This window comes from Oreochromis niloticus, linkage group LG23 (genome assembly GCF_001858045.2).
Source record: "Oreochromis niloticus isolate F11D_XX linkage group LG23, O_niloticus_UMD_NMBU, whole genome shotgun sequence".
Lineage (NCBI taxonomy): Eukaryota > Metazoa > Chordata > Actinopteri > Cichliformes > Cichlidae > Oreochromis > Oreochromis niloticus.
Window position 1 is genome coordinate 3,696,196 of NC_031986.2, and position 22,360 is coordinate 3,718,555.

The following is a 22,360-nucleotide window of genomic DNA, read 5'->3' on the forward strand; positions in this document are numbered from 1 at the left end:
TAGCTGACTGCCTTAGCTGCCCAAGTGATGTCAGCCCTTTTTAGCCATAGCCAGTGACTGGTCCTCTCAGCAGTGTTAGCTAGTTCTCTTATAGCCTGCTGTTGTGCCTGTCCTCTGATCCCGATCTCTCTAAGCAGTTTTGCTGTTGTACTGGCAACAAAGCCCCTGCACCCCACTTCCACCGGGCACAGCTTGATCTTCCAGCCTCTGGGGTGTTTATATAGAGCCTATATGAAATGCCATTAGGTCCTGGGGCCGATGCTGCTCTTGCCTGCTTCACTCCCTTCTCCACTTCACTCCATGTAGGTGGTCTTATGTCCGTTTGGTGTTTAGGTGCCTGGATAGGCGGCATATCACTCGGAATGGTAACTGGCTCATGCCTCTGATCATCAGAGTAAGTTTTCCTCAGATGATCTTCCAGGTCTTTTATGGCCATGTGGAGGCACCCGCTCTTCTCTTCGACAAAAAGGCCCTTAACAAAGTTGTATGGGTTGCTGTAGAAAAGGGTCCTTGTCCGTTCTTTCCTCTTACGTTGTTGTCTGAGGTGTTCTGCTCTTCACAGCTTAGTAAGTTGTTGCTTTATTTCCTCCTGCAGGGCAGTAAGTCCATTTCTGTCTCATTGGTCCTCATCCACTGTTTCCTCAGTTGTCTTCTCTCTTTCACTAATCTATCAATTTCCCGCTGTCTCCTGGACTTTAACCCTTTTGTTGATCTAGTATAAGAGCCAGATCCGAGTCAATGGTTTCCCACTCTCTTTTCTCACTGGATCTAGGCCACAGAATCTGATCTTTCCTACCTTCCATCTTCCTTTCCCTTGCTGGAAGTGGTTGGCTAGACTCAGTGTTGGAAGATTCTGTCGTCTGTTTCTGGATGAGCTCTGTACTGGAACGTAGTGTTGATTGTGGCTGGCTTATGTCTATACACAATGTGTTGCTAGCATTTGGTGGCTCGATTCCAAGCTAGGGGCTAACATTAAACGGCTGGGCCCTGAGCTAGAATCTAATATTGGGTGTGGCTGGCTAAGCTCTAGACTGGGAGCTGCTACTGGCTGGATTTGACTGAGGTTCAATCTGGAGACTATGGGGGAGTCTGTATGACAACGAACTTCAATCAGGGTACTGATACCCAGAGGACTGTGGGGATTCTCCTGCCTCTGGGCTTCGCTTGACTGATATGACTTACTTCTTAAAAAGTATGTGTCAATGCGAGGCCCCTTTCTCAGCTCCCTGAGGCACTTCTTCCTGCCTTGGTGGATTTTAAGGCCCATATCAGTTGTTGGTTTTGACCAGCCACAAATGCAGTTCTGCAGCTTCTTTCCTACCATCATTGATGGGTCCATTATTTGCAATGCTGGTTAATCAATTCATCGTTGAAGCCGTTCCGTGGTTCGTTTCAATTAAATCCGTCCGGAAAGGGTCTTCTTCCGCCCCTGCTCTCGCGGACCCTAGGGGTATCTTCTCCTTTGAGATTTCCGTAGCAATATTGGGTGTACCCAAATACGCTAAAAGTGCTGGCTCCTGCTGGTATGAGGCGCTAACCCACACCAGCCCCATTAGGGTCTATTCCCTCCTGTCAGCAGTCTTTCCAGGCTGTCATCTGGTCTTTCCCTGATTGTCAGCTGCCCTTTTGCAGCGGTCACTGGATCACTCCAGAGTTCTGATTCAGTAAAGGACTAGTGGTGTGAAAAAGTGTTTGCCCCGTGCTGATTTCCACATTCATTTAGAAACTGAATGTGGAATCATAAACATTTGGACAGATTATGATCATGTGACTGAGTTGGCCATTCAAGAATATTCCGTATTGCTTTAAAACACTCCTGGGCTGCTTTGGCTGTATGTATGTCTAACTTGATGATGCACATAACAGGAGTTCCACAAGGGCATATGCTGTTTCCATTCAATTTCATCTTCCACACTTTCAGTAACACTCTGAGTGTTGCCACCTGCCACCCTACTCTGATGGTTCTGGAGTGGTTGGATGTATGGATGATAGGCAGAAAGATGGGTATAAAGCAGAGCAATAATGAAGCAGCCTGAAAGAAAAAATTCTGCTTCTGAGTGTCACCAAGAGATGTTAAATTATTTCAGAAGGAGACAGACAGCTACACGACTCATGTCTTTTATGTTATATTCTGCTCCAAGGATGATTGTGGATGATTCCCTGTCTTTTATGTTAAGCACTTTGGTATACCGTTGGTTTTTAAATGTGCTCTATAAATAAAGTTGTATTGTGTTGTATTGTATTGTATTGTATGTCTGTCCTGGCAGATGATGCTGATATGGTGGAGAAATATCCACATCCAAAACCACTGGATGAACTGAAATGAGGTGGATGCACACCTTCTATTTCATAAGGGAGCTGAAATTCTTCAACACGTGAAAAATGTTGGAGACTTTCTATCATTCACTTGTGGCAAGTGAAGTGTATGTTGCTGTGGTTAGCTCAAGGAGCAACATTGGGGCTGGTGATATAAAGAGGATACGACTGGAAAAAACGAATAGGAAAGCTGTCTCTGTGATTAGCTTCAAAGTGGACATTTGAAGCATTTGGAGCTGTTGTGCAGAGGAGATTATTTTTAAAAAAATATCATCATTGATATTCCTGACAACCCTCTGCACCACTTACTGGACAGGGAGTGGAGCATTTTTTCCGACAGACTGATTCAGCTCAGTCAGAAAGGCAGATATAGGAAATCTTTCATACCACAAGCAAAAACTCTATAATATGGTCAGGTTTTCTGACATTCCTGTGAATGTGATTACTTGAGAATAAGGCAAAGCAGTATTTTAGAAAATTATACCATAGGTTAATCAAACAGGAGGCTGGCAGCCTCCATTATGTTTTTTATTACCATCACCTATAAAAATAAGTCCCCTCTTGCCCCTGTGGGCAGTGTATCCTTCACTGTTACCTTCACCCTCCAGGTTTCCTCGACCTCTTCTCTGAGGCCTTGATTCTTCTCAAGCTTCTGGTGTTCATTCTTCCTGATGTTGCTGTCATTTGGTATATTGGTACATCGATCACTACAGCCATCTTCTTCTGTTTGTCTACCACCACTATGTCCGGTTGGTGAGCCACCACCATTTCTTCCGTCTGTATCTGGAAGTCCCACAGGATCTTAACTCGGTCATTCTCCAACACCCTTGGGGGCGTCTCCCATTTTGACTTCGGAACTTCCAGGCCATACTTGGCACAGATGTTTCTATATACTATGCTGGCCACTTGGTTATGGCGTGCATCTTGCACCCTGCTGTTATGTGCTGGATTGTCTCAGGGGCATCTTTACACAGCCTGCTCCTGGGGTCTTGCCTGGTGTGATAGACCCCAGCCTCTATGGAGCTTGTGCTCAGAGCTTGTTCCTGTGCTGTCTTTCAGTCCAGCTTTGTCCAGCCACTGGTAGGATTTCTGGATATCAGCCACCTCCTCTATCTGCCGGTGGTACATACCGTGCAGGGGCCTGTCCTTCCATGATGGTTCCTCGTCTCCCTCCTCTTTCTTGGGTTTCTGCTGCCTGAGGTATTCACTGAGCACTCGGTCAGTTGGGGCCATCTTACTGATGTATTCGTGGATGTTTATTGTCTCATCCTGACTGTGGTGCTGACACTCACCAGTCCCCAGCCTCCTTCCTTCTGCTTAGCGTACAGCCTCAGGGTGCTGGACTTGGGGTAAAGCCCTCCATGCATGGTAAGGAGCTTCCTGGTCTTGATGTCAGTGGCTTCTATCTCCTCCTTTGGCCAGCTTATTATCCCAGCAGGGTACCTGATCATGGGCAATGTGTAGGTGTTGATAGCCTGGATCTAGTTCTTACCATTCATCTGACTGCTCAGGACTTGCCTCACCCTTTGCAGGTTGCAGCTTTCCTAGCAGTCTCTTCATGGTTTCTATTTGCCTGTTATTCCCAGGTTCCCAGGTACTTGGGAATTTGGGTACTGTCTTTGATTTCCTTGAGCTGTCCTTTGTTATCATCCGACTACACTTCTCTAGTCCGAACAACATTCCAATGTCATTGCTGAATATCTAGGTTGTGTGGATCAGTGAATCGATGTCTTGTTCACTCTTGGCATACAGCTTGATGTCATCCATGAAGAGCAGGTGGTTGACAATTGCCCTATTTGTTATCCGTAGCCAGTCTTGTCAATGAGGCCTATGCAGAACTGCAGTGGGGACAGCGCATCTCCTTGGTAGATCCTGCACTTTATGGTGACTTGTGCTATGGGCTTGAAGTTGGCCTCTAGTGTTGTGCACCACATCCCCATTGAGTTCCTGATGAAGGCTCTTAGGGTCCTGTTGATCATGTACAGTTCTAGGCATTCCAGGATCCAGGTGTGGGGCACTGAGTCACAGGCCTTCTTGTAGTCAATCCAGGCAGTGCACAGGTTGGTCAGCCTAGTCTTGCAGTCTCAGGTGGCTGCTCTGTCTACCAGTAGCTGGTGTTTTGCTCCACTGGTATTCTTGCCAATTCCTTTCTGTGTATTGAGCTATGTGCCCTTTCATCTTAGCCGCTATGATGCCTGACAGGAGCTTCCACGTGGTGCTGAGGCAGGTTATTGGCCGGTAGCTGGATGGGACAACTCCCTGCTGGGGGTCCTTAGGGATCACAACTCTCTGGTTAGTCATTCCGGGTGTCTCTCATTGACTAGCAGCTAGTTCATTTGTGCTGCCAGACGCTCGTGGAGTGCAGTCAGCTTCTTCAGTCACTAAGCGTGGACCATGTCAGGGCCTGGTGCTGTCCAACTCTTCATATTGGAGAGCCTTTCTTGGATTTTGCCACGTGATGGTTACTGGACCCTGTTCAGGGAGGTTGCTGTTGTCTGCTCTTGTTTCCAATAGCCAATGAGCATTGCTATTATGGGTTGCGTCCTTCTGCCATATGCTCTTCCAGTATTGCTCGATTTCCAGCCTTTGTGATGCTGGTCCCATATTGTTCCCTTGCCACTGAGAGTACACCTTGGCTGGTTCTGTGGAGAACAGCTGGTTTATTAGAGGGTACTTCACATAGTCTTGGTAACCGGCTACGGAGTATCCAGGTTTCAAGATTCAACCAGATGAGTTTCATCTTATTATGCACATTGGCCAGCATGTTTGATGTAGAGAAGATGGAGCACACAAAAGTTGTTAATAATGCCTTCATTAGAAAGAAAAGCTATAATCATGATGTAGAGGGAACAGCAACTCTCAATATGTTTGGTCTGATAAAACACGCAAGTCGACCAAGTGCAGACTCAGCAGCACTTTCAGATTAGCATTTAAGAGAATTTCGGAATTTTCTTTAATTTTCTTTAATATGCTTAACCTGCCATGGCTGATGTGTGAAGTAATGAGTGAAGGACCTCAGCACAACAAAACAGGAGCCTGAGAGACCAAACAGAAAGTTCAGGTGGCCAACCCGGAGGCCAGAAACAGAGATGAAGCAGTTCCGGAGGCTGACCACGCGGAAGGCAGTGTGGAAACAGTTCAGGAGGCCAACTGCAAAGCCAGCGGCAGCGATGGAGCGGTGCAGAAGGTCAGCCGTGCGGCCAGCAGCCGCGATGGCACAGATCAGGAGGTCGGCCATGTGGAAGGCAGCAACACAGTTCAGAAAGCCGCCCATGATGGCAATGTTTCTCAGCTGATGGCCTGCAAAGTGCCCAGCGACGGTGTGCTAGGCATGGACAAGCTGGCTCTGCTAGCCGAGGAGGACCTATCTAAACTGGGTAAAATTGTCACCCAAATCAAGTCTGGCTCTCCCAGTGATGTCCTTCCCCCTCGCTTTTTTAAAGAAGTTTGGGGCACTATTGGACCTTATATTCAAAGGCTTATAAACAGCAGCCTGACTTTAGGCCATGTACCTGCAATTTTTAAGCAGGCAGTGGTCCAGCCTCTGCTGAAACGCCCTGGCTTGGATGCCTCTTTGCTCAGTAATTTTAGACCTATTTCAAAGCTTCCTTTTGTCTCTAAAATCTTAGAAAAAGAAGTGTGCTCACAGCTGCAGACTTTTTTACAGAGTCAAAACATTTTTGAGATATTTCAATCTGGTTTTAAAGCACTTCACAGCACAGAGACTGCACTTTTGAGAGTCTTTAATGATATCTTACTAACTGCTGACTCTGGGAAGTCTGTCTTACTTGTGCTTTTGGATCTTACAGCAGCTTTTGACACAGTAGATCACAATATTTTGATTTACCGTCTAGAACATCATGTTGGAATTAGAGGCACTGCCTTGGAGTGGTTTAGGTCATACCTCTCTGATAGAAGTTTTTCCGTTTCACTTGGTGAATTTCATTCATCTTCTGCCCTTCTCCCATGTGGTGTACCTCAAGGATCCATCCTTGGGCCCCTTCTTTTTAGTATTTATTTACTTCCCCTTGGCCATATTATTAAAAAACATAAAGTTTCATTTCATTTTTATGCAGATGATTGTCAAATTTATCTACCACTGAAACACAATGACCTTAACCCCTTCAGGCCTATTTTAGAATGTCTTAAGGATATCAGAGCATGGCTGGCTCTGAATTTTTTAAACTTCAATGAAAAGAAGACTGAAGTCATTATATTTGGGCCGAGTGGACCTGGTGTCCCTCCATCTGACTTGAGTCCTCTTGCATCGTGTGTCAAATCAATTGTCACCAACCTCGGAGTAAAATTTGACACAGCTCTTAAAATGGACAAACAGGTAAATACAGTGGTGAGAAAAAGCTTTTTTCAGTTGAGGCAGCTCTCTAAAGTCAAACCTTTTATTTCTTTTTGTGACTTGGAGAGAGTTCTGCACGCATTTGTGACTACTCGACTTGATTATTGTAATGGACTTTATATTGGTATTGATCAGGCCTCACTATCACGCTTGCAGATGGTCCAGAATGCCGCTGCTCGCCTGTTGACAGGGACACGTAAATGTGAGCACATTACCCCTGTTCTTGCCTCCTTACACTGGTTGCCTGTCCATTTTAGAATTCATTTTAAAATTTTACTGCTTGCTTTTAAAGTCTTAAATGGCCTGGCTCCTTCTTACCTGTCAGACCTTCTACACCGATACACTCCACAAAGGTCTCTCAGATCATCTGACCAGTCACTCCTTGCTGTCCCCATGTCGAGACTGAAACACCGAGGGGACCGAGCTTTCGCTGTTGTGGCCCCCAAACTTTGGAACAAACTGCCCCTCCATATTAGGTCAGCCCCAACACTTGAAAGGTTTAAATCATTTTTAAAAACACATTTTTTTTCAAAGGCTTTTTAGGAGTATTATCAGAGTCAGTTTGTAGTCAGTTTTTAGTCAGCTGTTGGTCATTCTTAATCTTTTTACTTTCTTAATCTTATTTATTGTATATCTTATTGTTTATTTTACTCATGTTTTGGAAAGCACTTTGGTCAACTTTGTTGTTTTTAAAAGTGCTATATAAATAAAGTTGGATTGGATTGGATTGGACCTAGACGGGATGGTGGTGTGGGAGCTGCAGGACGAGACAAGGCAGGTCCAGGCGAGGCAGGACCAGATGGTGGTGTGGCAACCACAGGTGACGGAGCTGGACCAGATGGCTGCGTGGCAGCCACAGGCAATGGAGCAGCTGGTGTTGCTGCAGGTAACGACGTGGAAGCTACAGGTGTTGGAGCAGGTGGTGGTGCTGCAGGCGACGGTGTGGAAACCGCAGGAGGTGGCACTGCAGGCGTCGACTTGGAAACCGCAGGCTAAACGTGCCCCTCGGACCCTCCAGCGGCAACAGACAGCTGAACAGGCCCCTCGGACCCTCCAGTGGAGACAGACAATGGCTGGCGCTGTTCTCCAGAATCCCCGCAGGAGCAGAAACAGGACCAGCAGCTGCAAAGACCCCTGGCAGAGACTAAAGAGAACCACTAGGCATAGAGACATCTGGCAGAGACAAAACACAACTAGAAGGCACAGAGACCTCTGGCAGTGATGAGACAGAATGAGCTGGCAAGGAGCCCACTGGCAGTGGTGCAAGCAAGCAAGCAATTTATTTATATAGCACTTTCAGAAAAACTCCCGGCTGAACACAAAGTGCTGTACACTTGACATGGCAGAAATGATGCATTGAATAAGTTAAAAAAATAAATAAAATAAATAAAGATTAAAAAATAAATAAATAAGATGATAATTAAAATGATATTTAAAATAATAAAATTAGCAAAAATTGCAAAACAAATGAAATAGTATAAAATGATAATTAGAATTACATTTAAAACAATGAAATCAGGGTCATACTGTGTCATATGCCAAGGAGTAAAAATGGGTTTTAAGACGTGTTTTAAAAGTAGACAGTGAAGGGGCCTCTCTAATGTGCAGGGGCAGATTGTTCAAGAGATTACTTGGTGTTCACTCTCTCTGTGGTAGAGTATCACTTCCTGTTCCTGCTCAAACACACAGTGGTATTTTTGAGTAGCTTATCTGCTTAGCAATTTAATTAAAAACTTTTAAGTAACTTCTTTTTTCATAGTATAATCTAAACGCGCTTCATCCGAAGCACGCTCTCTATGTACTCACTACCTAATTTATAGCCAACGTATTCACTCACTGTCTCTTTACTGTTTCGCTAGCTTAGCTTAGCTCGTAGCCGACTCGTTAGCACCATGGCTACTTCACCTGTCCCTCCTGCACTTTCCCGCTCATTGTGTCAGATGTTTAGCTACTCCTCGGCCTCCTTTAGCAGTAATGATACCTGTAACAAATGTAGCATATTTGCAGCTCTGGAGGCCAGGGTTACTGAATTAGAGACTCGGCTTCGCACCCTGCATTCACCCGTAGCTAGCCAGGCCCCTGTAGCTGGTGCAGCCGAAGATAGCGTAGGCCCCGCTAGCTGTTCCCCGGCAGACCCCAAGCAGCTGGGGAAAGAGGGCGGCTGGGTGACGGTGAGGAGGAAGCATAGTCCTAAACAGAGGCCCCAGGTACACCACCAACCTGTTCATGTGTCTAACCGTTTTTCCCCACTCGGCGACACACCCGCCGGGGGTCAAACTCTGGTAATTGGTGATTCTGTTCTCAGACATGTGAAGCTAGAGACACCGGCAACCATAGTCAATTGTCTTCCAGGGGCCAGAGCAGGCGACATTGAAGGAAATTTAAAACTGCTGGCTAAGGGTAAACGTAAATACAGTAAGATCATAATTCACGTCGGCAGTAATGACACCCGGTTACGCCAATCGGAGGTCACTAAAATCAATATTGAATCGGTGTGTAACTTTGCAAAAACAATGTGGGACTCTGTAGTTTTCTCTGGTCCCCTCCCCAATCAGACCAGGAGTGACATGTTTAGCCGCATGTTCTCCTTAAATTGCTGGCTGTCTGAGTGGTGTCCCAGAAACGATGTAGATAATTGGCAAACCTTCTGGAGGAAACCTGGTCTTGTTAGGAGAGACGGCATCCATCCCACTTTGGATGGAGCAGCTCTCATTTCTAGAAATATGGACCAATTTATTAAACCCCCCAAAATATGACTATCCAGAGTTGGGACCAGGAAGCAGAGTTGCAGTCTTACACGCCTCTCTGCAGCTTCTCTCCTCCTGCTACCCCCCCAAACAGGCAGCTGTAAAACTGGCTAAAATTGGCTTCCCTTCACTGGCTTCCTGTTAAATCCACAACTGAATTCAAAATCCTGGCTCCACAGGAAGCCAATGAAAAGAAGCCAGTACAGGAGAAATCTGCTCTCTCTTTCTAGTCCCTGTCAGGACTCTTGCTGCAGCATTTTGGATTAACTGAAGGCTTTTCAGCGAGTTTTTAGGACATCCTGATAATAATGAATTACAGTAGTCCAGCCTGGAAGTAATAAATGCATGAACTAGTTTTTCAGCGTCACTCTGAGACAGGATATTTCTAATTGCGCAAATGGAAGAAAGCAGTCTTACATATTTGTTTAATATGTGCGTTGAAGGACATGACAATAAGTACAAAATCCAGAAAGCTACACAACATGGGGCGGTTCATTTACAAACACAAGTCTAACTTAAGTTTCACACTGTTTTTTGTTAGAAAAAAATTCACATTGTTTCATGCTTAAATAACACAAAATGTCAGAAATCTGCACTGTCATGAAAACAAATTTAAACCTAATTTTTCATGATTTGTTGGATTAACCCTCTGAGGTCCAAAATATAACCAGTTTTGACTCCTTTTGATTTTACATTTGTATTTCACCCTCAAATTGTTTCATTTTATTTTTTCCCTTGTCTTGCTTGGTGTCATTCTTTTCAGCTCAACCTCACGTGTCTGAATTTAGTTGTTTCTTCACTGACATACTGTATTAATATTACTGATCTGAAATCACACAAAAAACTTAAAATCCTAGTAGTATTTTTTTTACTGTACAATAATCACAGACATGTTTTGTAAATTATTTTTATAACTTGAAATGCAAATATAAAAACACATTTTGTAAACATATACAACTATTTTTCTAAAAATGCAGCCAATACACCAGCTGTTTTTTTTTTAAATTTTGTACAACCATTTAAAAATATTACTAAAACTAAAATGACAGAACAAGAAGGTGTCGCAATAAGATGCCCCACAAAGTGCCAATAAAAAAAAAAAATAAAAAAAAAATGTTCATCCACCACAAGACAGAGGAGAACACCACAGGGATAAACCTGCAGGCCTAACAACAGGAGGTGTATCACTCCTGGGAGGAGACAAGCCGAGGACAAGCCCCTCAACCCCGGACCTGGGCCCGCTGAAGGTTGCCAGGGCAGATGCAAGTGGACTTGGATCAGAGGCTAATTTTTGCCACAGAGATCGTAACAACTACTCTGCAACCAGACCTCGTCCCTTGGTCTAACTCCCAAAAACTTGCGAACTTTATTGAGCTGACGGTACCATGGGAGGAAGCATTTGAGCGTAAGAAGCTGCGGTATGCCAGCTTGGCAGCTGAGGCAGAGGACAGAGGCTGGAAGATCAAGCTGTGCCCGGTGGAAGTGGGGTGCAGGGGCTTTGTTGCCAGTACAACAGTTAAACTGCTTAGAGAGATCGGGATCAGAGGACAGGCACAACGGCAGGCTATAAGAGAACTAGCTAACACTGCTGAGAGGACCAGTCACTGGCTATGGCTAAAAAGGGCTGACATCACTTGGGCAGCTAAGGCAGTCAGCTAACAGCGAGAGAAAAGAAATATTCTGCTCTTCTCCCCTCTGCTCTTCCTCCCTTTTCTGGGAGGCAGTGGGGAGGTAGAGTGTAACAGCCCGATCCGGCGGAGAGGTGTGGGAACCCAGATCGGGCACCCCCCTTCCGGCTCTCCTCTCTGCTCTCTCCTATCTGGTCTCTTTTGTCTTACTTCTCTCTATCACCTTTTCTATCCCTTTGAAGAAGTGAGGCTCCATAAATGTTAAAGAGGTAAGTACTTCTCAGTTGCAGTGAATAGATAGAAGAAAAAAAAACTGTAGAAAACTAAACAGAATAAAGAAGAAATAACAATTTAACATAAACCAGTGACACACTCCGGGGCCTGATCAACCCTGGCAGGGCCTCCTTGGATGAGGGTGTCTAGTGATAATGGCTGAAACACCCGATGAATCCAAGGTCCACTACTGACGATGTGTCCCAAATTTTAATATGATAATCTAGATCAGATCTCTAATCCCTAAACCTAACCAAGGAAAAATGGCAGATTAGCTTGGGTAAAAAGTTGAGGCATAATGATGCGTGCTGCTGGCAAAGTTTCCAGGCTGCCTTTCCTCATAACAGCCATCCCTCAAGATTCTCTCCATTTAAAGCAATGCATTATCAGGGACTGTAACATCTAGTCCTTTTACTGAATCGCTGGTTTTCTATCTGGTGACAGTGTTTCCATTGCAATGTGCCTTTGTGGCATTCATTAGTGCCCTCAGTCTGTTGTGTAGTCGTTGTTTTATTTTGTGTGTCACTAACTACACAAGAGAACACAACACACTAACTACACACTACACGTCACAAATCTCCCACATCTAAAAACTCTCACTCGCTCTGTCTCGCTGGCGTTACCGTCACTCCCAAAACTTTCCCCTCTTCCTAAACAACCAAATCCCATGTGTTCACTTTTTTTTTTTAAATTGGTCAACATGGTACATTTTTCCACCGATAGGAAAGAGGTGGCTTTTTTCCCCTTTTTTTACTGTTTTCGCGCTGTCCTTAGAAAATGCTTTTAAAAAAAAAAACCCAAAACGTGACGACAGTATATAGAAAAAAGCATGGCTTATATATATATATTTGTATCATAACTCTGGATTTACCGGCCTGTATTTAAAATTTAAAAACCGATGTATACTTTGGACTCCGAACTTTCAAAGCGGGCTGAAAGACTCAGTCTGGCTGCAGCTTGTTGCTGTGTCAGCTTAAATGTGATGTGATATGATTTGGAGGTGCAGCGTGTCTGCGGAGGGTTAATAACACTCATCTTCATTCCATTTCCAAAGTGCAAAAACTAACCACCTGTGTGAAATCTGAAGTTCCCATGGTGTTGTTCAAAATGTGCTCTGGCACAATCATAAGCATCGGTTGCTACTGAAAATAAGAAAAAGGCCGGTCTGTGCTATGGGCTGAACCATTTGTTAATGGTGGAGGGGGGTAACACTATGCAATATATTCAGTTTTTGTCACGGTCCTGGGTCGTTGACCCAGCATTTTGTGTTTACTGTGATTTCCTCTGTTCTAGTTATTCTGATATTGGTATTAGTTCTTGGATTTGGTTCTTGTGCTTGAGTGTTGTATCAGCCCTACCTGTGCCTGTCCTCTGTGCTCTGTTCGGGTCCTTGAGTTTGTGTTGTAAAACAGTCTGTGTGTTTCCTGTTTTACTTTGTAGGTTTGTGTCTCGTTATGCCCATTAGTTCCAGCCGTGTCCCCTCCTGTGTGCCATTTCCTGATTACCTGGTGTGTGTATTTATACTGTGTGTCTGCCTGTGCTCCTGGTGGCGTCGTCTGTGTTCGTCCTCTGTGAATCATCAGTGTTACTCCGTGTCTCTCTGTTCCTCGCCCTGTGGCCTCCTTTTGTGATTAGTTTTCCCAGTCTAGGTTTATGTTTAGTTCTGCCCTGGCTTTGGTTATTTCTCACTGTAAATAAATCCTCATTCGCATCTCCACCGCCGTCTGCATCTTGGGTCCTCATTCATTCCACAACACGACTGCTGCCCCAGCCGTGACAGTTTTAGCATTTATATTCACTGTTGACTGTAACTACGCTCAAAGTGTTAATGCTATCTTATTTTAATAAACAACACTGCCATATGCAAAACTAGGGTGGCACTTGGGGTGGCAAGAGATCATTTTAGGGTGGCACTTGCCACCCCATGCCACCCTTCTAGATCCGCCCCTGATAAAGCGCCTTGAGGCGACTGTTGTTGTGATTTGGCGCTATATAAATAAAATTGAATTGAATTGAAATGAATTAGGAGCAGCAATAGAAAAGGCCCTGTCCCCTCTGAGCTTCCTCTTGGACCTGGGTACCTCCAGGAGCAGCTGATCAGCTGACCTGAGAAACCTGGGGCATGAGTAAGGATGCAGAAGCTCAGAGAGCTAAGGTGGGGCAAGACCGTTTAAACATTTAAAAACAAACATTAGAATTTTAAAATGAACTCTAAGATATACAGGCAGCCAATGGAGTGAAGTGAGGATGGGAGTTATCTTTTACGAGTTCTGGTTAAAAGTCGTGCAGCAGCATTTTGGACTAGTTGCAGACGAGAGAGAAGACTAACTCCAAAATACAGAGCATTACAGTAATCCAAACAAGATGAAATAAAAGCATGGATTACTGTTTCAAAATGCGGCGTTGGATAAAATAGGTCTTACCTTTGCCAAGTGCCTTAAATGATAAAAACTGGAGTTGACAGTAGCCCTAATTTGAGTGTCCAATTTGAAATCACTGTCCATCTTAAAACCCAGGTTTGTAACAACAGGTTTAAAATACTCTGCCAGGGGTCCTAAATCAATAGCAGAGGGTTCACAAGGTCCACTAAGACCAAACAGAATCACCTCGGTTTTGCTTGAATTACATCTTAGAAAGTTTAGGAACATCCAAGATTTAATGTCTTCTAGAGATGCTAGCAGTGGTTTAATAGAGAAGGCATCCTTCTGCTTCAGAGGCAGATAAATCTGACAGTCATCAGCATAACAGTGGAAGGATATTCCATGCCTTCTGAGGATGATTCCCAGGGGTTGTAAATATAATGAAAAAGCAGAGGCCCTAAAATTGAGCCCTGCGGACCCCAAACTGAAAAAAATCGTGGTGGGACAGGATCATTTGGAGAACCAGAGGGCCTCAGGTAGCTGACCACATCCTCTAACTAAGAAAGAGTCACAGGCTCAAACTGGAGGGATCAAGACAGAGGGGTCAGACTCAGGTGAGGAAATGAGAGCCTGCGTGGTTGCAACCTTCTCCATGAAAAAACACATAAAATCATTAGACAGTTTATGAGAGGCCTCCAAACAGCCACTTTATGGAGTATTTAAGACTAAGTCAATAGAGTATTTTCTTTTTGCCTCTTTGACCGTATCCTGATAGAGACGCCAGCAGTCCTTTAAGATTTGAAGAGACGTGGTGTCATTAAACCAAGGCTCGGTTTTAGCCTTGGGCTGCCTGGTTTTCAATGGTGCCACAGAGTCCAGAATAGTTAGGCAAGAAGACTGAAACCAGGAGCTGAGGTCTAGTGTGTGTCCGTGTTCGTGTGTGGGACCAGGTACGAACTGGACCAGATTAAAAGAGTCAAGAAGGCTTAAAAACTCCTTCATCAGAGGTTTGTCAGGACAGCAGACATGGATATTAAATTCTCCCACAATAAGAACATGATCGTAATTGGGCATAATCCCAGCTAGAAATTCTGAAAAGTCATTTATGAAATTCTGATTGTATTTAGGGGGGCAAGAAATCACAGCAAAGAGCACAGAGTTAGAGCGATTGACTTCAAAACACGTGAGCTCAAAGCTGGAAGACGAGGGCTGTAAAAAACACTGTTTACATTTAAAATCCTTTTTAAAAACAGCCGCCGTACCTCCTCCTCTCCTGATGTACTTGGTGTGTTAAAATAGCCACAACCCGCTGGTAAAAGTTCGGATAAAAAACTGGACTGACCAGTGTTAAGCCAAATCTCTGTGACACACATGAAGTCTCCAGGAGGTGAATAATTCCTTCAGAATAAAAGATTTGTTAACCAGCGATCTGGCATTTACCAGGCCAATCCTGACAGGAGCTGGGGTTAAGGTATGAGCCTATTGCCCGGCGCACATTGAGCCGAGGAGGACAGGGGTCACGAAGGAGCGGCACGTCATCCTGGCCGTCCATGGGGATAAGGCAGGAATCCACAGGGTCCAGGAAACGTCGATGCACAAAAACTCCAGGAAATAATCTATGTATTCCTTTGACGGTACTGGGATGGTGCACCAAGGAGAGCTTGAGTGTAATCAGCCGACCACTGTGCCTACCCCGACGCCTTCGCCGGGTCAGCAGAATTCCCAGGTAACCAAGGTGGTGCTGGCTACTTAGTCTCCAGGTAGGGCTGCTCGATTATGGCAAAAATGATAATCACGATTATTTTCACTGAAATTGAGATCTCGATTATTTGACGATATTTATTTAACAAAAACAATGTATTGAATAATGGCTTTAAAGATGTCAAAAAATAATATAAAATAGTGTGCAAATACTGATAACAGTGCAAATGTTTGCAATATAAAAAATAAATGAAAAATGTAAACATCTATGTTTAGTGAACTTCAAAATCCTGCATAATACTAGTTGTTCACTGTGTTAATTGAGCAGTGCTCTTTGGCGAGGAAAACGTTACCGCGTTTGTTATCTCCTTGTGTCTCTGGGAGCTGGTGGGATATTTAGTCGCGTTGTACAGGGTAAATGGTAAATGGCCTGTATTTGTATAGCGCTTTTACTAGTCCCTAAGGACCCCAAAGCGCTTTACACATCCAGTCATTCACCCATTCACGCACACATTCACACACTGGTGATGGCAAGCTACATTGTAGCCACAGCCACCCTGGGGCGCACTGACAGAGGTGAGGCTGCCGGACACTGGCGCCACCGGGCCCTCTGACCTGGTAGCGTGAATGGAGGTCTGTGAGGATGAAGCAGGTGTTGTCAAGAGTTTTTCTCTATTTTCCTTCATTGTTTGATCGTATGTCACTTTGTGAGCGGTCTTCAAATGATTGAATAAATTTGTAGTGTTGCCCTGTGGTGCAGCTACGACACCGTAGCAAAGTTTCCTCACCTTGTCTACTTGATCCACGTCTGACTCCGCGAACCCATAATGTTCCCACACCACTGAAGTCGTTTTACCTCTTTTCAACCAATGGCATTCTTTCCTCAGCAGCCATTATCCTGTCCTCTACAAATAACTTCTGCTTAGCTTTCCGAGCTTCCCTCGGGTCCTCTTAATTGTTGTGATGCGTGTTCAAAATGCAGAGAGGTGCGCTCGATTTGCCACACGGAGCAGCGCGAGAGGAGGAGCTAATAATCGGCTCAGTCATTATTAATGATCGTTGAAAGCCCAGATCGTAATCACGATTAAAATTTGATTAATTGAGCAGCCCTATCTCCAGGGGTCCAGAGTCAGCTGAGAGATGAAACTCAGCCTCTGGCAAGGCCCTGGAGAGAGTAACAGTCTCTAAAAAGTCCAGCTTTTGAGACACAGCTAGAGTCTTAATGAGATTTGCTCCCTGCTTAGAATGAGTGGGTTAAGATGGTGGCTGAGCTAATGACTGAAGTGACGGTTGAACTAATGATTGAGGTGCAACCTGAGCAGGTAACAGAGCTAAAGACTGAACAGATAACAAAACGGGCTGCGCTAACGGCAGTGCTACTGGCTGAGCTATAGGCTGAGTGAGTGACTGAGTAGAAGCCTGAGCAGGTGACTGTAGTGGTGGTTGTAATGGGAGAAGAGCAGAGTCAGAAAAAAGTTTCTGTGAGATTAACTTTCTTCTCTGAATGAGCAGATGCAGATTAAAAAAACATCCTTAACAGTCTCAGTTTTTAAATAAACAGTCCTGGTCATAGTAACTCCAGGCTCGGAAGAAGCAGAGTGAACACAGTCCTTCACACTTAATGTGGGCTCAGAAACGGCAGTCTTTGTAACAACGGTCATAGGTGAAGCAGGAAAACCACCGTTATCCTCACTTGCCACACAAAAAACAACCCCTGAAAAAACAGTCCCAATGTCTGAAAGAGAAAAAGTGTCCTTTTCACTCACCACTGCCGGCTGCTCTGAGGGGTGACACGCCGGCGGCACGGCCACCACTTCCCCATTGGAGATGGCACCGACGGGCCAGGTAACACCACAAATGGCGGGCCGGGCCGCAAATCCTCCGGTGTGCCAGGCAGAACATCCTCCGCCTGGCTGGGCAGGTAAGCGGTAGCAGCTGGGGGGTGAAGATAGACTTAGGAGGAAATTCTGTGCGAGTGGGTGAAGCGAACCCAGTAGCTTGGGGAGACCGGAAACCAGTCGCTGTAGCTACAGCGCTACAAAACTTCCTCCCCTCATGATTCAGCCACAGGTTGACCAACCTCGCCACAGAATCAGTAAAGTCCTCTCGGAGCTCCTCGGACGGGACGAATGCCGCTGGGTCCATGTTGTGGTCAGTCCGTACTGTCACAGATGTGGAAACAGATGTATAGCGTAATGAGTGAAAGACCCAGAACGCATACACTGGCTGTGATGCAAGTGAGCTTTATTTACAAGGTGAGGATACAAACAGAAACGGAGATGGCATGTACAGAAACTAAAGGAAGTCTAAACTGGGAAAACTAAGAAACAAGGAACTGGAACCAACAAACCCGAGATGCAAGGGGTTTGATGGGGTGACATGGGGGATGACAAGTAGGGAGAAAAGCACGGATGTAACACAGATGGACCAGTAACAAGCAGACGAGAACACAGGGCTTAAATACACGCTGGAGCAATCAGGGAATGAGAGAGAGGAGGGAAACACAGCTGGGAGAAATCAGAGCTGATGAAACAAGGGAAAGCAAAACCAGACACACTCCACACAGGACAGGCACTATCAAAGTAAAAGAGGAAATATAACAGGTATGCACAGACATGAGGTTAACACTAAGACATCAGACATGGCAACAGGGAGTGAACAGAGAGACATGGGACCAGGGTGGCACAGAGACACAGAACAGAAACCAACCCCTAAGAAGAAGAAAATCTTTACAAGAATTAACCTGAAACACAAGATAATAATAATCAAAACCAAAAGCACTGAGTCACAGACTCAGGACCATGGCATAACCAGCTGTTACCAACACTCTACAGTCATTTTTCATTCATATCTTAATCCCCTCTGTGGATATTGAAAGTTAAATCAGCTGAAGTTTTTCATTAATATTTTTAATATATGCCTTTTCAAAATTCAAGATGTTGGCCTGTGTTTCTGAGTCAATGAAAAACTGTTTTTTTTTTTCATAGATGTGTGGTCCTTACAGGACTGTCACCACAAATGTGATTTATAGAATATAATGCTGAACATCAAACAGAACTAAAGTATTTAAAAATGAGGTCAACCTTAAACATATACAGTAGTAATATTAATCTTTTTAACACCAATGAGGAACATTTTTCTGCAGAATAATTAATTTTTTTCTTTTGATATTTTATGCACAAATTCTCAGTAATACAGTTTTATGTCTAGTGAGGTGTTTTCATAGTGTTTTATTGCTTCTTTTCCTGAAGGAATGGATTCAGAACCTCCTCAACCGCTTGTCATTGTCAGCTAACAATAAATATTTTGGGGAATATAACAAATATTAATTTAACTATATTAGTAGTAATATTTTGAAATTCTAATGAGGTGGTTAGTAAAACTGGGGAACCAAAGGAGATTCCACCATCAAAAGAAGCTGTGACTACGCCCATCAACATCATGAGTGAGGAGGTGGAAAGAATGGACAGCTGAAGGTACTTGGGCGTTACCCTGAATTACAGACTGGACTGGAGGACCAGCAGTGATGCTGTGTACAAACAACCAGTCACACCCGCTCCACGCCACACTTCTGAGGCAGCAGAGCTCCTTCTCCCTCAGACTGATTAAACCTTGGTACCATAAAGTACGCTTCAGGAAATCATTCCTACCGTTCTCTATAAAGCTGTATAATAGTTCTTCACTCTGTGACAGGTGACCATACCTGTCTAGCATAAAACACAATTTTTGTATTATACCGTCATGCTGCTGTTTTTCCTCGATTTATAATGCGTTTATTATGTATTAATTCAAATTGTTTTCTCCATTTCTTTTGCTTACTGTGCTTTGTGGGGTGTCTGCAGCCGTTGGGTGGCAGTTTTTATGCACGAGGGAGATCTCCTAGCCACAATGACGTTTGACTTGGATGATTTTGCACAACACCCCAGCACTGATAAACTGGATCAGTGCACAAAGGCAGATTTATTGTTGGTGGCTAATTTGTTTAATGTTGTTGTACCAATGAGTGCACGGAAGACAGAAATGAAGTACAGTCTGTCAGAGCAGCTGGTGGAAGGGGGTATAATTGGGAAGGCAAAACGGTTGCTGCTTCTGGAGGTTTAATGGTGGAAGTGGGAGCAGTAGTTTATAAAGAATCATCCCACAAGATTTCAGTTGGAGGGTGACACCAGGGCCCTGTTTCAGAAAGCGGGTTTAGAAAACTCAGAGTTAAAAATGATACTCAGGGTTGAGTAACCCCGAACTGTCCAACTCGGAATATTCGGTTTCAGAAAGGCTGATAACAATTAGTTCAATCAACGCGGAGTTGCTTTAACCCCAAGTTAAGCGCGGGGGTCCTCCACCACCACCACTCACAGAGGCTGAGCAGTTGGCCCTCAGCCAAAACAGTGGGCGCCCTGTGGCTGAAGGCATCTCTGCGGGGACATCCTCTGAGTCAATAACCCCGCAAGACACAAGTGCCTACATAAGAGGTAAGTTCAAAATAATACATGATGTGCATACATCCTTTCTTCACAGTCACCTTTGCAGTGCTACTCATTCATTTGATAAACTCTTTACCATAATGAATTATTTTGTAGTGAAGTTATCTTCCTACTGATTTTGCCTTCCCTCAGTCTTGGTTGTCTTTGAGAGCATAATGACAATGAAGTGTAAGGTGATTGGTATATGTTTGTTAATTGCCATTTGGTCCCTTGTAAGTTATAAGTGACCTGTATAAACCTCATATTCTATCAGTTGATGGTGATGGTGTACTGCATCTGGTGCAGCCTCCTGTTGAGCCAGACCAACATGCAGTTGTGAGTACTCTTAATACTCCACAGATTATATGAGTTTACAGTAGAACAGCAATGTTGTTAATGTCTTTACTATAGGAGAATAATGAAGAAACATTGACAGCTGTTACAGAGGAGGAAGCAACAGAGACACTTCATGAGGTTTACATCTTACAATGGAAAATATAACAATTGAATAAAATGTGGTACTATAATAAAACCATGGACTTTCTATGTCTCTAACAGAGTGATGATGGAAATGCAGAGGAAGAGGGTCCAGCCACTTCTCCAACAAACCTTTCCTCAGTAAGATGTTCAGCACTGATTTACAACCAACCTAAGTAGGCATGTACTATGAATGTCAATGCTATTTCCTGTGTTTCCATAGTTCCCTGTAAAGCAGCTGTATAAGAAATATTTGATCAAGAAAATAAAAAAATGCGACTTGGAAATGGAACACTTCAAGCAGCAGATCCAAAAGACCAAGATTGAGATTTTACTGCTGGAACATCAGTTAAGGGTGGGTGAAGTGGTCAGAGATGGATGAATTATTTCAGTGTTTGAACAACATACTAATATACTTATTAATACTTTGTGTACAGGAAATACAGGCGACCAATAAAGCCAGTTGAACACAAAATCTGTTTATTCTTCTTTCAACATGTTGAGGTGATGGGTCAAAGGAAATGATTGTGACATATGGTGTCTCTGACTGCTCTTCCATCTTGTCTGTCCGTGGGAGGGTCAGGATGTTCATGGTTTGGATCACTGCTGATGTTTGGTTCAGAAGGACAGTGTTCTCCTCTAATTGTGGCAATGTTGTGAAGAATCACACATGCCACAATAATGTCACATGCCCTTTCTGGGGTGAAGGCACTGGAACCGGGCCTTAAGCATTCCGATAGTCATTTCAACTCTGGCTCTTGTCCTGCAATGAGCCAGATTATATCGCTGCTGTGGGCCCGGTTCAGGGTCAGGGTAAGGGGTAAGCAAATAGGGTAGACCTGGATACCCCCTATCACCAAGCAAGTAGCCAGTGAACTCTCCTAAGACAGAAGGATACACATCAGTTCAAATGTCCCTGTAGCAATTGGTCTTTATATATTTTAAAGTATTTTCAACTCACCATGTCCAAATTTTGTGCTCAGTGTACATTCACGAAAAATTCGTGAGTCATGAACAGAGCCTGGCCACTTGGCTTCCACATTTGTGATAATGTTGGCAGCATCACATGTGATCTTCACAGTGCAGAGAACACAAATTAGCATCCATTACCATAATGAAATAATGTGTTAGTTTGAAATGCTACAGGGAACTATGTACCTGTACATTAATGCTGTGGAAAGACTTCCTGTTCACATAGTCTCCTTCATTTACTGAAGGAGCAATGATTGGAATGTGAGTGCCATCTACACAGCCAATCACGCCTGGGAACCCTGAAAATAAATGTAGAATCTAAGTAGTAGTTCAAGTATCACCACATCATGAATTAGGTTTTGTTCATCCTGATACCTGCAATTTTGTGGAATCCCTCTTTGATAAATCTTGTGGGTCTATGACCGGGGAACACCACAAACGAGTACAGGAGACGTTTCAGTGCAACTGTAACATTCCTGACTGCCCGACAGACGGTAGCCTTGGAAACGTGCTCAGCGTCACCAATATTATACAGAAAGCTCCCGTTTGCAAAAAAACGAAGTGCAATACAAATAATATGTACAGAACAGAGAGAATGTCCGCGATGTGTCACATGAGCAATATAAGCCCTGAGGATGTTATTCAAATAAATTATAGATTGTGCTGAAAAACGGTAACGTTCACACAGAAAATCATCAGGAAATGATAAAATGTCCAAACGCGCTCTAATCACTCTCTCCCGGCGGAGAGCTCTGCGGAGAATTTGGGCTTCAACATCTTCTGGCTCTTCAAGGAAGGGGCACGCCATGTCTGACACTTCCTACAGTCAGGTTTCCGACAAAGAGGTGGAGAAAGTCAGGGTTAGTTGAAGTAAACCTGCTAGGGGGCAGGTTAGTGTGTCGTCATAGTAACTCACTCAGAATTAATCTAAACTCGCTTTGTGAAACCGAAAACCCAGAGTTTTGGTTAACTCAGGGTATACTTACTCAGAGTTTGCACTAAACCGGCTTTCTGAAACAGGGCCCAGGGGTGGAGGCTACTACTGCCAATCAGGTCCCAAACACTGACCCTG

At 44.2% G+C, this 22,360-nt stretch overlaps 2 protein-coding genes across 3 annotated transcripts in view; both read right to left on the reverse strand.

Moving 5' to 3' along the window:
- Positions 1 to 22,360, reverse strand: part of LOC109197015 (ATP-dependent DNA helicase PIF1) — a 933,009-nt gene that overhangs the window by 550,806 nt on the left and 359,843 nt on the right. The window lies entirely within an intron of this gene.
- On the reverse strand, positions 20,929 to 22,160 carry LOC109196822 (putative nuclease HARBI1). Its single transcript, XM_025902697.1, has 4 exons — positions 21,664 to 22,160; positions 21,475 to 21,587; positions 21,278 to 21,389; positions 20,929 to 21,197 (listed from the first exon to the last, which is right to left on the reverse strand). Exons 1-4 carry the CDS (start codon positions 22,094 to 22,096, stop codon positions 21,001 to 21,003), a joined length of 855 nt encoding a protein of 284 aa, XP_025758482.1. The 5' UTR covers positions 22,097 to 22,160; the 3' UTR covers positions 20,929 to 21,000.

What these genes read in the sequence shown, in the direction of transcription:
- LOC109196822 (XM_025902697.1), bottom strand. Translation starts at nt 22,096, where the DNA reads ATGGCGTGCCCCTTCCTTGAAGAGCCAGAAGATGTTGAAGCCCAAATT. An exon ending in GGGATTCCACAAAATTGCAG is followed by an intron (nt 21,588 to 21,663) that starts GTATCAGGATGA and finishes ATTTATTTTCAG; the next exon opens with GGTTCCCAGGCGTGATTGGC. An exon ending in GAGCACAAAATTTGGACATG is followed by an intron (nt 21,198 to 21,277) that starts GTGAGTTGAAAA and finishes CTTCTGTCTTAG; the next exon opens with GAGAGTTCACTGGCTACTTG.